Source organism: Asparagus officinalis, chromosome 4 (genome assembly GCF_001876935.1).
Source record: "Asparagus officinalis chromosome 4, Aspof.V1, whole genome shotgun sequence".
Taxonomy (NCBI): domain Eukaryota; kingdom Viridiplantae; phylum Streptophyta; class Magnoliopsida; order Asparagales; family Asparagaceae; genus Asparagus; species Asparagus officinalis.
Window position 1 is genome coordinate 37832264 of NC_033797.1, and position 14037 is coordinate 37846300.

General features: G+C 37.1%; 1 protein-coding gene across 3 annotated transcripts in view; it reads right to left on the reverse strand.

Moving 5' to 3' along the window:
• The window catches only part of LOC109837210 (UPF0235 protein At5g63440), an 11196-nt gene extending 1120 nt beyond the window's left edge, over positions 1 to 10076 (reverse strand). Inside the window, exons 1-6 of one of the 3 annotated variants that reach the window (XM_020405351.1) lie at positions 9870 to 10076; positions 6715 to 6815; positions 3463 to 3616; positions 2736 to 2832; positions 1324 to 1412; positions 1145 to 1213 (exon numbers count right to left, since the gene is read on the reverse strand). In XM_020405351.1, the coding sequence (XP_020260940.1) occupies positions 1145 to 1213; positions 1324 to 1412; positions 2736 to 2832; positions 3463 to 3616; positions 6715 to 6815; positions 9870 to 9947 (588 nt within the window). In that variant the 5' untranslated portion in view covers positions 9948 to 10076. Of the gene's footprint in view, positions 1 to 1144; positions 1214 to 1323; positions 1413 to 2735; positions 2833 to 3462; positions 3617 to 6714; positions 6830 to 9869 lie in introns of all 3 variants that reach the window. The other 2 variants (XM_020405352.1, XM_020405350.1) reach the window with 2 other exon arrangements.

Genomic DNA, 14037 nt, shown 5'->3' on the forward strand with positions numbered 1-14037 from the left:
CCCCCCCCAAACCCAAAAAAAAAACAAAAAACAAAAAAATCCCCTACACACAACAAGTTTTGTCAGATAAGTTTGTTAACTAACATCTTTAGATTTGGCTATCTACGTGGAAATCCCATACGTTCAAATGAGCAAATGACCCTAATGGAAATTTCCTTTGTAATTCTCACTTGAACCCCTTAAGTTACGGTTAAGGATTTACTTAATTTATTTATGATTCATTAATTTAATTTAACAATTAGAGTGTTAATTTGGAAAGGATACTTGGGTCTTTTTACCAGTTCATTAACATCATTTGGGGGGTTAGTTGAAAAAAATGAAAACTTTTGCCATGTTTTTTGAAACCCCCAAGACTTAAGGGGAGTTTAGTGAAATTTTTAAAAGTTCAAGGGGTTTATCTTAAAATAGACCAAATCCAAAGGAGGGTTTTGAGACATTTTCAAAGTTAAGGGGGTTATCTCAAAACAACAAAACTTAATGGGGGCTTTGTCAGATTTATTTCATGTGTCTTACGAGTTTATATGAAATAATAATAATAGTAAGAAGAAGGAGGAGGAGGAGAAGGAGAAGAAGGAGGAGGAGAAGGAGGAGAAGAAGAAGGAGGAGGAGGAGGAGAAGGAGAAGGGGAAGGGGAAGGAAGAGGAGGAGGAGGAGGAGAAGGAGGAGAAGAAGGAGGAGGAGAAGGAGGAGGAGGAGAAGAAGAAGAAGTAGTAGTAGTATAGGGAGATAGGTATCAAGTAGTATACAATTGCGAAGGGTATTAAAAAGTGCCGATAATAATAATAATAACCAATAGTCAAATTAAGAAATAAACACCAACACAAAGATTAATAGACTAGAATATAGTCAAACAGTTAAAAATTAACACTTTAAAGAAAGGTGAAAGTCTTTGCTGGATATGATTATGAGGTTCAGAATAGCAAACATAGTTTCATGAATATGATCATGAGGTTCAGATGCGAGCGGGTGGGAGCTTGGTTTGGGTTCTATGTGGATTGTTTAGACGGAATCAAACATAGTTTCATGAGTATGATTATGAGGTTCAGAAGATCATACAGAACGCTAAAATTTCAGTTCACCCTATTAAAGACGTTTTCCCCCTAGATAATAAAAGCTCAAGGCAACTGAAATATGTAAAACTCACCACAAGAAGCTTTGACTTGTTATTCCATCCTCTTTGAAGAGTCATTTGGCTTATCCTTAATCCCAACACCTACACCAGAAATCATGTTGTCATAATGAAAGACAATTAATGCTTGAGTAGATAAGATTGGGCTCAAAAACTGAAGTCATGTGAATATTTCTTATATTGGGAATTCAAACCTTGCCTATGAATTCCAACAATTCATTATTAGCCTCTCCACGCGTAGCTGGAGCCGCAACGGTTACTCGAACATCATCGGCATTCACTCCTAATGAAAACAGAAAAAACTGAGGTAAGTCCAGATGAGGGCAGCAGCCAAAAGAATATAATGAGGGGAAGATCCTAAGGTTACTCTGCGCAGAAACTCAGAAAGCCTAAGATGAACTGACATATCACTAATGATTTTCTTGCATAACAAGTGGCCTCAGTGACAGTTCTACAAGTTAACAACCAAAGGATGGTCCTTTGCAAAAGTTTGTAACTAGAACAAAGTATAAGTTATCTAGGGTAATCATTCCCAGCATCAACCATGAAGTCAAAGGTGGGCCACAACTCAGACTACTGTAAGTCCACAACAGAAGGACCGTGTTTAATTTTGCAATTGACATTTCATCAATTGAGTTTCCCTTGAAAAGGAGACTATGAGAAAAAGAGTCTTGCTATAGCATATTGAAGTTAGCATGTGTTTAAGACTACAAATTATGGTTATGCTGCTTATGCTCAAACAACAAGTGGGCAAACGCAAGCCTTTACTGGACAACAAAGTCAAAAACTAAAATGACAATATTTGTTGCAGCTGGCACGATTCACTACTTGAAGCATAAAATAAGAATGAACCAATTGCAATCACAACTCAAACTATCATATGAGGTGCCTTTGAGAATATCTACATGCCCCTCATCAAAGATGCAGTTAGTCAAATTGTAAGGACAATTACTATCGCAAACACAACTCTACTTCTTCTCAGAAATGATTTTTTTTCCACTATGGTGATTTTTGGTTTACAAGCTACTCTGAACTCCAATATAATAGTTACAATAAAGCCTAATTTAAGAAATTTTGACATTTTCACCAATTTCTCTTCGGAAATCATCGTTTGATACGTTTGAAGATTTGATTAGAAAGAAGAAAAAAATATTATTATTATGTGGTGGACACGAGCATAGCGCTTGCCGGTCCAGCAGCAGACTGGACACGTCGCTCTTGGGTTAAGAAATTTTTATATGATAAAGATACAGTTAGGTTCTTAACCAATTACCAAAGCTAGGAAGGATCTGATGTGAAGCTGCATTTTAGAAACAAATGAACCTGAGAAGCTTCTGTTTAAGTAACCGTGGTTAAGCTAGTCTAACAATTACATAAAACCTTTTTCCCACCCAAAAAAAGAAACCAACTCAGAAAAGAATACAGGATAATAGCCACCAAATGGAAGTCTAAAATTACAACATTATGGCACAAAACCTAGTTAATGTATAACAGGATTAAAATAAACTCCACAGAAGCTGAAAATACCATCATGATGTCTAACAAAATAGAACGGCATTTTGATTTTATACAAACTAGATATCAAAACATAAAAAAGGACACTAACTCGTAATTGCTGAACGTTGTGCACGATCTTCTACTTCAATAGCGACTTGGACAAGACCACCTTCTAACTGTGATATGCATGGGGGTACAGGAGCATCCTGAAAATTTATTAAAAAATCAAGTAACATAGTAAACTTGTATGTCATGCTGAAAGGGAATGGTCGACATCTTTCCGAGGCCATCAGGAAGTAATCTGGATGAATCGAGAAGTGAACAAGCTTTGTTAACAGTGGTCTAATTTATTGAAGTTAGTGAATGTCTTCCAGTTGTCTATCAACATAGACCAATCATGCATGAATTCCAATGATTATCTTGACCAAGGAAATTGCTTTAACTGGTACATGTGAACCCAATAAATCTTGGATATCATCCAAACAACAGCTTTAATTATCAACAATGACTTGCATGCCAATGATACAAACATTACTGTGAAGGAAATTTAATGGTCATGAAGTGAGAACCAAGGTTTCTTATGAAAGAAGGAGAAGATTATAACCATTATTGTAGTCAGAATTGGGTATTGAAGTTTGAGTAATTTTACATGCATCAGTTTTGGATCAAACCAGGAAACATGTGCCATTATGTTCTTTGGTACCATGCTTTTTACTTATTGACATTCCCTAGCCCACGAGAGAATCACAGGGTCAGAGTAGAAAAAATGGAGGCGGGACAGGAGACACATGAAATTAGTTAAGAAATCATTTTTACTAGTAAAATATATTTTATACCTGTGGATTCGTCTCTGCTGCAACTGAACTCAGTGCACCATCAACAACATAGATAAAAGGAGCATGTTCCAAATCCTCTTCTGAACGGTAACAAACAAAAAGCTCACAGCCCGTACAACTCATGCGGAATTGTTTTTCTAATTTTCCTTCACCACTGTACAACAAGTATGCACAAATTGCAACTGTGAGCTCCAGTAATACAACTGATTTACAGTAGTTAAGCTTGTTAGGGAAATTATACATGATAGCATCCACATTAACAATGAGACTCCAAGATGCTACAATTATAAACCGATAAGAGGGAAAGAAAAAGAAGAATTATGCTTAAACTGTGCCGAACCTAAATTATAAACTCGAGTCAAAGCAATCTTCATGACCAGTAAAGCAAGTCGAAAGCCATTTAACATGAAGATACTGGAAAATGAAGAAGTGGTTGACCAATAATCATTACCATGAAAAAACAATCCAATAAGAAAAACACATCATGCTTGAAAATGCACATATATCATGTCTGCAAGAAAATATTAATCATGAACGGAGATGTCTAACTGAGTTTTGTCTTATCCAGCATTATTCCTTGTTTTTCCTAGATTTTCCTTGACAGTAAAGTTATTCCAGATATTCATCCCCTTGGTGGACCAGTAAGACATCACTGCCATCATCTAGCGTTCTGGGTATCATGAGAAGCTACTCTACTGTCACAATCCCAGGTAAGACCTCAGCCCCTTGGAAGAGGGCTTGCATTAGGCATCGGGCTAGGTATGGGAATTCTGCTTGCTCACAGTGAAACATTTTAAGTTGAGGAGTTGAGCTCAGTTAGCGATAAACCATCCCTACTTGGATGAATTTATTAGTTAAAAACAAATACAAATGTGCAGAGAAAGAGAGAGAACAAGAGGGGAAGGAAGATGGAGAAGGGATGAGGGAGGGAATTCTGGCTAGCTAAATTATTCCTTACACGTTTTGATGGCGATCCATCCCACTTGCATATTATCCATGCATTTTAATTAAAATCATTCAAAATGCCCAAAAAATTAGGTAAATTTACAGCTGCCATTAGAATGATGCTCCAATCTATGGTCAATTGTGTAGGTTGTCTAAGATCCAAATTATTGATTGAGCAACTAGAATTTTTGTCCTTTTTTTACCATACAAAGGGAAAACCCAGTAATTGCTCCAAGTTTGGTTTTGAGACACTTAAATATAGTACAGATCAAGACGAATAAGTGGAAGACCAAATTCCCGCCCACCCTCCTCACACATACACACATGCACGCAATTAACTGACTCATGCACACCTTTACATGTTGAAAGGTTAATATTTGATTTCTTAACCTTACTTATATATTAAGTTCTTAGACATAATTTGTAATAGTTGGAGTACGCCTGCAGTCAAACTGACATGTCAACCAAGTAAACAGTTTGATAAAATATAAATTGCAGATTTCTTGCACGGCCTTATTTATGTATTAAATGTTTTCCATATTTTAGCTTTCATCAGCTGTTGTGAAGTGATGTAAGCAAAGATTTTATCTTTTCAGAATTACTGGACTTTTGTCTTTATATAAGCTAAAAAATACTAATTTAACTCTTATGTTGTTAACGTCTCCTACAAAGTTGGCTCTGGAATTTTGATGTCCAAGTTTTGTTATGAAAACAATGAGCATTTTCATTGTATTTTAAGCATTGACAATCTAACTCTACTTATCTTTTCCAATTTGTTTGAAGATCCAATCAGATGTTATTAAGAAACTAGTGGGACCGTACATGATCGCCAACATTGTGCTGAGTAACATATAGATGTGTAATGACAAAATTTAAGGCAACAAATATCAGGAAATGTTATGTTTTAGATTGCTGGACAGACAATAAACATGTCCAACATATGAGAGTAGCAGAATTCAGAATGCAAAGATAGATGAATGCAAATAATTATAAGGGGCGGGATAAGAAATGGGTTTGTTAGTAAGAAGTTAAGAGGTTGCTTGCCGCCTCAGGCCCACGAGCCTGTTGGCGCATTGTAAGCCATGTGGCTCACTAAGTGCAACTCATTGTTTGGCTTGATCCACTGCCAAAAGTGCGAGCACTAGTTGCACTTGACTCATTGGACTTACATTATAAACCATTCAATCTCTCAATCAATATCTGATGCAGGACTATGTTTTGGGGTATTACAATCATCACACCTTATATACACAACATCCACCTCAAGGCATGACAATTGCTCCAACCATCAAGCGATTTAGACTCTACAGGTGGCTCCTACGGGCTCTAGAGGCGGCTCCCACCGCACTCATGCGGCGTGACACTTAGTCCCGCATAGCACTTAGTACTACACTTCAGTTTGGCTAATTGCTCTAATACCCTTTGTCACGCCCCGGATCCACAAGCCCATTGGCATGGCGTAAGCCGTGGGACTCACTAAGAGTAACTCATTGTTTAGTTTGATCCATTACCAAAAATGCTAGCACTAGTTGTGTTGACCCCTACTTATATTATAAATCATTCAATTTCTCAATCAATATCTAATGTGGGATTATGTTTTGAGGTATTACATTGCTTGTTAGGAAAAAAAATGTAAGAAACAATTAAGATGGTGATGTACTTGTAATAAAGGCTAATAAATGGGTAAGTTACAAGCATAGATAGGATCGTAGTTGGTGAAGAGACAAAGACAAGAATATCTAATGAAGGAGATGGCTCTTACTAGAAACAAATAGAGAAAAAATATGTAGTCAATCCAAAAGTTCTGGATAAAGAATTTGGTGTTGTTGCCGCTGCAAACATGAATATTGTATTTGTGCATGCACAGAACCATAGGCATGGGTGTGTCATACATGTCCCAACTTGAATCAAACCTTAAACTGAATTCACTAAGCATGTACATGTATTTGGATATGATCACAAGAAATCCCTTCGATAATTGTACCCCAATAATTATCTATGGCCCACGTGGGTAGTATGACAAGTGACAACACCAGCATAGCATGACTTCAGTTACATGCACCTTCATAAGAAATGACAATACTTTTTTAATTAGCTAGGTGTCATTTCATTACTGAGCTTTCAGACAATTGTATGCACAATCCGGACCTTAATTTACTGGTTATTTTGACAAATCGCCAAATCATTGATGCTTCTGGATGAAATAGTTCACTTAAACCAATTATGCAGGAGTATTTCAAAAGGCAATGGGAAAGATGATAAATAAACAAGATGGAGATCATAAAAAAAGAGATCAATAATATATACCGCTTTAGGAGAACCTTTCCAGCCTCCTTGACATTCAGCCTTGCAAGATGCTTGATCTTGTCAAGTACATGTGCTTTATCCGTCTTACGTTTTGGCATCTTCTGCAATTGAGTATCTTTAGATAACGGCATTAGTATAAAAGCAGCCAATATTCACTGATAATTAAAATTTATGGCATTGGTTAAAAGAAAAAATAAAAGGAAAGCACCTAAAGTAATTATCACAATTTAAGATCAGAAACAAAAACTGCCCTATTGGAGTTAAAGCAAAAAAGTGACAACATGTGCTCACTTAGCAATAGCCTTATCAAAAAAATTCAAACCACCAGCAACACAGCTTTGTATCACTGTTCTTTAAAGTCTGAAAAATGTGCTTAAATTGATGTCAGTCTGTAGCTATTTAATAAAGATGACACGGTTTGAATCCTTAAAAGAGACTGAATACTACATCTCCAAGCATTTTTAAGATTGGATGACTTAGCTAAAGAGCACCAAACTCAGGACACTCAGATGGAACTTAATGACAAATTGTCAACCAGAGATGTCTAGTATCACATTCCTAGCCAACAGCATTCATCAAGATATACCATACCCAGATTTTCCAAGAAAATCAACCCTCTTATGCTGCCGATGTCATAATAACAGCAGAGAATTTCACTCTTTCCTAAAAAAATAGAGCTAAGAGCACGAGAATTTAGGGGTGCACAATAGCAGTCCCTTTCCAAGGTTTGCATTATGTGTAGCAGACATTTGTAAGGCAACAAGCAGACAATTCTCCTTGATACTCAAAACAAAACTAGGTCTGGTAACTAAGCAGGTATCTACAATGAAACAGAAGTACTTTTAAAGTTGGAAGATGCAAGGAAAGTACTGCTGTGTGCAAGTGCGCACACGTGTGTTAAGTTTGGGTTGGACGTTAATGGGGCAGGTTCCAACATGTCAACCTGTCCATGGGCTTCAAAGGGCACAATCTGCTTTTAAGACTAAGCCATCATACTGAATTGCTTTGATACCTTAATCAAGCAAAAAGAGACGAGTACATTGCACCAGTGTCATGTTGATGTAGAACACACGTTCAGTTGTCCAAGTGCCTAAGTCCTCGATGTCCAATTCTGCAATTTTTAGACATGGGGATACTGGGAGACATAAAGGGTGGCACGATGTATGAGTCTCCCACCGTTGTGGGTTCTTGGGAGGGTTGGATGTATGCAGCCTTACCCTCCCATACAAAAAGGCTGCTTCAGAGACTCAGACTCCCAACCTCCAAGTCCCAACGCAACAACTTTGTTGTTGTGCCAACGCTCACCCACGGAATAGGGACACATACAATATGTTATTTATGTTATGGATCTAATACTTAGATCTATAAGCTCTATTTATCACCACTTTATTACATTTCAGACAAGATTGGAATAGTTTTAAAAAAGCAAAGATGCTGGTTGGATATATGAGGAAGTAATATGATAGTTGTTGTACTTGCTTTCCCCTTACAGATCTGTCCTAAATATTCTTTCTGAGCCTATCGTACTTCAGATGCAAGGACATGCTATTTCCCTTTTTCTAATACAAGTGACTGAAAACAGAACGTGTGTCCAAATGGTGCACGTCCTCGGGTGTCCAACATGATAAATTTTGGTAAAACAATGAATCGCCTAATAACATGGTTTCAAATATCTTGAGGCTGCTCACTGTAGCCTCTTGGATTCATTAGGCTGCACATAAGCTCCTAAAACTGTACATGTCTTAAATTTTCTCAAATAAGCATGGTTTTCCTATGTGAATCTGAGATATGGTTTGAAATTATCTGTCAGTAATGCTTATGACCTTCAAGAATATTTACGATGTTACATTAGTATTTTCCTAAAGGTTTATATTGTTCCATTCAGATTATTGGGACGATAAAATGTTTATGTCCTAGAAGCGTGTGTTTTAAACTATTTGTCAATATCAAGTTCAGAAGTGTTAAATCAACTGCCCATTAGATGATGGATTACTAGGAGTTCGATGTTCATCCTCAAAATCAAACACATGTCTTTGAGAAGCATGCTAGAGTATTAGAAGAAAGAAAGGAGACCATATAGGGAGGTTAATTTTCTAAAAACAAGTAAAGCACAGTAGAGTATTACACTGCATTATACAATGGACAACCAAGCAAGCCCTGAGGAAATAAACCAATGACAGCCGCAGACAGCTGCTAGTGTTACTTAAATACCATATCAATAAGGTAAATTTCAGAGGTAGAAAACTGATCGTGGGCTCAAAAAGTGGCATCAAATGTAGTTCAAACTGTCACCAGCTATAGTAAACCCACATTGCAGCCTGTCAATGATTCAAAAATCAACTTTCTTTAAGCATCACATATGTAGTAACCCAAATTGCAACCACGTTTACTGGCAATAACCCCTCTCGTCTATTATCACATCCTTTAAAATATACTCCACATTCCCCCATTTCATATTATATTCTCATCTCTCTTCTTCTACCTTTAAACACTTGAAAATTCTTGCAAATGCAAGCCTCCCAATCCCTTTCCCTTAGTTTCATCAATTTCTTTGTCGTGCTCTTTCTTCACCAAGTTTGTTGACGATCTCATGAATCAAATATGATAGATAGTCTCAGTTGTTCAAGCATTAAGTGAGCACAATAAACTTCCCAAGTTTAAACTAACATTTACATTCTCTTTTACAAGATATAAATAAAGAAATAAAGGAACATCGTAACGAACAATTTCATTGAAAACCCTAGAATGTTTGAGCATATGCCAGCCTCAATGGTATAAGCTTTTGGAGCTAGTCAACAGAATGACCAGTGAAAAATGATTATTACTCGGTTCTCATATGAACCCACATGGTAAAAATTATAGCTCGGGTTTAACGCTTCAGAAACCCACCCAAGCAAACGTGAAAAAAAAATTGGAACTTTTCATCTTCATCCACATAAAAATTGAATCCTTTAGCACATCAGATATCGTAAAAACTCATAAGCAATCAATGTATTGAAATTTCAACCGATCTGAAACCCTAACCCGGGTGAATCCAAGCAGCGCTTGCTTAAATTAAAATTAAGGGGGGTGGGGGATTAAGGAGGGAGATCACATTCATAAGATGAGAATTGGATTAAGACGGGAGATCATAAAAATGAGAATTGGATACGGACCGGTGATGAGAACGTGGGAGCTGCAGTGCTTGCAGTAGTACACGAACAGGTCGGATTCGGGTCCGTCGGGCGCCGCATCCTCGCTCGAATACGTGTGCGTCGTCCGCTTCGGCATCCCTCCGCCTCTCCCGACTGCTCGCTACGCTCTCTGTACGACGACGAGGATATGAGAGAGAGAGAGAGAGAGAGAGAGAGAGAGAGAGGGAGGGAGACTTGTCAAGAGGGGTGAATGCCCGCTGGCTTATTTTCACCTTGGTGCCCTGACAATTCTTAACCCTGATGTTCCGATGCTGGGTAAATTACACTAAACCCCAAGAACTTTTAGAATTTCGCGGACTATCCCCAAAAAACTTTCAAACTTGCAATAGACCCCTAGCCACTTTTTGAATTGCAGAGAACCCCAAAATTTTCCATATTTTGCAAATAATACCCATAAATTCGAGCCGAAAAACAACGTAAACATTTATTTTGAAAGCAATTGGGGTTTGGTGTAATTTGCCCGATTTTCTTCAAAAGTTATTGGGATGTAGTGTTATTCTGTAAGTTATTGGGGTTTTACTACAAAACGCTAGAAAATCTTTAGGGTTTAGTACGTGTAATTTAAGTCTCAATGTAATTTCACTACGATACTCATGCAGATTCCGTTACATTTTTTCTGTTAAGATAATTATTTAAGGTCACTTGCACCCATTTCATGAGAAACTAACCGACCCCTACACTTTTTACGAGTATTGTTTTCTTGGCATGACAAGATACTGTCCCGGTTACATACATCCTGCAATCTTATCTACTACCTTTTTTAACTATAAAGGAGAACAATGAGATGGACAGTCAAATAATTTTGGGCCAATCATTTTTTTTAAATTCTAACTTATCTCTCTACTCTCTCTCCAAACTTCGTTTCACAATCACTTCCAATCAAATAACCAACTGGTCCCCTAAGCCAACATGCAAATCCCACGTCTCTGTGATTTTTCTTTCTCCTCTACACCCAAAATTAACTATCAAAAAAACCGTAACAAGATATATTTCCCCCAAAATTTCCCCCCATTTCTCTCTCCTTTCAAGCCCATTTCTAATCTCCAAGTATTTAAACTCTTAAACTTTCGATCTCATCAAAATCTCAGATACTCTCTCCGATCATTCACTCTCTTTCATCAATTAGGAAATTACCCCCAATTAAAGACTCCGTCTTTGATCGAATTTGCAGAGATTATGAGCACCAATTCGTCTTCAAAGTGATGCACGAGGAGGAGCTCTAGGGTTTCTCCTGCAGAGGCTGTCCCCAGAACTGCGGCTCAGAGTTCACGCCCTCCGTGGCCATCGGCGCCGCTGCCTACGGTGATTCCGGCGAGCGGAGGCGGCGGTGGCGATGCGCTGATCGATCTTGAAGCCAGCGATGATGAGGTTCAGATGTTGTCCTCTCCGATAAGAATTCCTCAGTTTTAGTTTGTTTATCTTTATTGGTTTTATTCATTTTTATGGATTTCATACTTAATTTAGGATACTGACGAGTTCTTGAAAGGATATGTGTAAAACCCCGTAAATTTGAATATTTTATGATAAATAATAATAAATATGTTATATAGTGAAAATAATATATTTTGATGTTTGGATATGATAAGAATTGATTTGAGATCAATTCAATGTATATTTATGAAAATATGAGTGCAAATGCACAAAACATGCATAAATGCCAAAAGAGTGAAAATCAGGGAATAATGATCAGTTATGAGTTTTTAAGTTTTGCATACCGATGTAGTTAGAATTTAGAAAAGTGTAAAAGACCAAAGTTGTAGGTCTCTTCTTTATATTTCCAACAAGTCTTAGATCACCTCATTCTAAGGTCAGATGAGGAAGTTAGATTCAAAATACCAAAGAGGTATTTTCCTAGTCAGATCAGGTTTCCTGGTTCGGGTTGGTTTTGGGTATTTTCAGGCCCACACTCTTTTTTCTAGTATATATAACATGTATTCATGAAATTTTCAGTACTATTTTAGTATTTTTTAAAACCCTAACAGCCATCAAACCTCCCAAACCCTAGTTTGCTTTCTTGGAGAAGATTGGAGGCTTTCAAGTGGATTTTTATTGATTTTTGGCTTTTGGAGTGGAGATCTCTTTCGACGTTGCTTCTAAAAGGTTTTCTCACAACCTCAGGCGAGTATCATCTCTACTAATCCCCCTCCCAATTTTTAAAATATTTTTAAAGAGATTTAAACATGTTTTGTAGAGCCTAAACGAATAGATTATGCATAAAAGACAACTCTTTTGTATTATATGTATAAAGATTAGATCTTTTCATGCTAAAAGGGTTTAGAACGTTTTTACGGATGTGATTTAGATATGATGATGATTTTAAAACATGGTTAATCTAAAGAAAGAAGTTTGATTCGTTGTTTTGAGCTTTTATGCATGTTTTGAAGTTTTGAATATGAATCTAATGCATAAAATCATGGTTATATATGTTATTTTGTTTTCCAGATATTTCTATCTGTTGTAACATGTTTGTATGCAAGATTATGAGGGTTTAATTATGTTTGAATCACAAAAACACGACGTGAACACGACATACACCAAGAATTTAGAATATGGAAATCAAGATCCACAGTCAACCGCCACGGTCGACCGCGTGTAGGACAGAGACCTGGGTAGTCTCTGGAGCCCATCGCGATCGACCGCCACGATCGACCGCCAATTTGTTTTGCCTGTGCATGTTCAGTTGAGTTGGATTTTGGGTTTTCGAGTGTTCCTCTCGACTTTGTGATGATTAACTATAATGTTAAGACTTGATAAACACCTGGAAAGATGGTGAACTTCAGATGTGGACACGCACACTGAGATTGTTGCATGTATGCTAGGTTGTGTTAGATTGACACACTTTTGACACGAGTTAAATTGATAAACACATATGAATAATAATGTTCTATTCGTATCCAGAAATAGGGAGATGAAACATATTTGCCGCAGAATGATTGAGTAAGAGTATTATAATAGTATCATTATTACATGTATTCGGAATAGGAAAATAATAAAACCTATTCGCCGCAGAACGATTGAGTAAGAGTATTACAAAAGTATCGTTATTACATGTATCCGGAATAGGGAGATAATAAATCCTATTGCCGTAGAGCGAGTTGAGTAAGAGCATTACAAGAGTATTGCTATAGTATAAGATGATACACACATAGATATTTGATCAGTTATAAGTTTTACTTCCATGATAGATTACCCATGAGTAGGGTATTTATTTTAAAATTTTGGCACACCCGTTATGGACGGCAGTTATATTTCGTTTTGATTTGGTTGGCATCATCTTATATTAGAGCAGGCTACTCGATTGTACTTTGAGATGAGATATTTATTCTTTATATTGGAGATTGGAGTATGTTTCCTTGACTATTTTTTTCATTCATAGAGAGCTATATGAATGATTTGATATATGTATGTACTAACTCTATTTTCTTATATACTCCTACCCCTTCTCCTGAGGAGAGGTAGTGATGATCTCGCTAGCACTTTGACACTCGTTGTTTCCCTTCTTTCAGACAGCGAGTCCAATGCACGGAGAGTCGCAGGTTGATGGGACATCTTAGTTGTCCGTTTAGCTACTTATCATATTTTGTAGTTATTGCAGAACTCCACATGTAGTTGATTATTTTCAGACTCTAGATTGGTATTTTGTTTCATAGAGTTGAGAGCTATTGTGAGACTTTGTTTATTTGACTCATTGTATTTGAAATTCAGTTCAGATTCAGAGATATATCTATTTCATCCCAGTTAGGCTCATTATTGATATTTCATATGCTTCTTTTGTGTACATTCGGTGTCGTTCTATTTCTATTTTGCATGTCTGTACCTTCGTCTATTTATCATTTCCACTAGAGAGATAATGATTGTGATGGTGAAACATATCGTAGCATGGTGTTTGGTGTTTGGCAGGTTTGACAATCCGGATTTCACCTTGGACTGCAGCCTTGTGTGAACCCTGCGGCGTCACAGCTGGTATCAGAGCCCTAGTTCAGCATCCTTAGAATCATTCCTGTGTTAAATTGTGGAGCCAGGATAGAGTTTCCTAGGATTCATGTATAGAGACCATTAGGAATTCCTAGAATGAGTGAGGACGATATGTGCGTATATCTCAAAATTTCAAAAAAAAATAAATTTATGA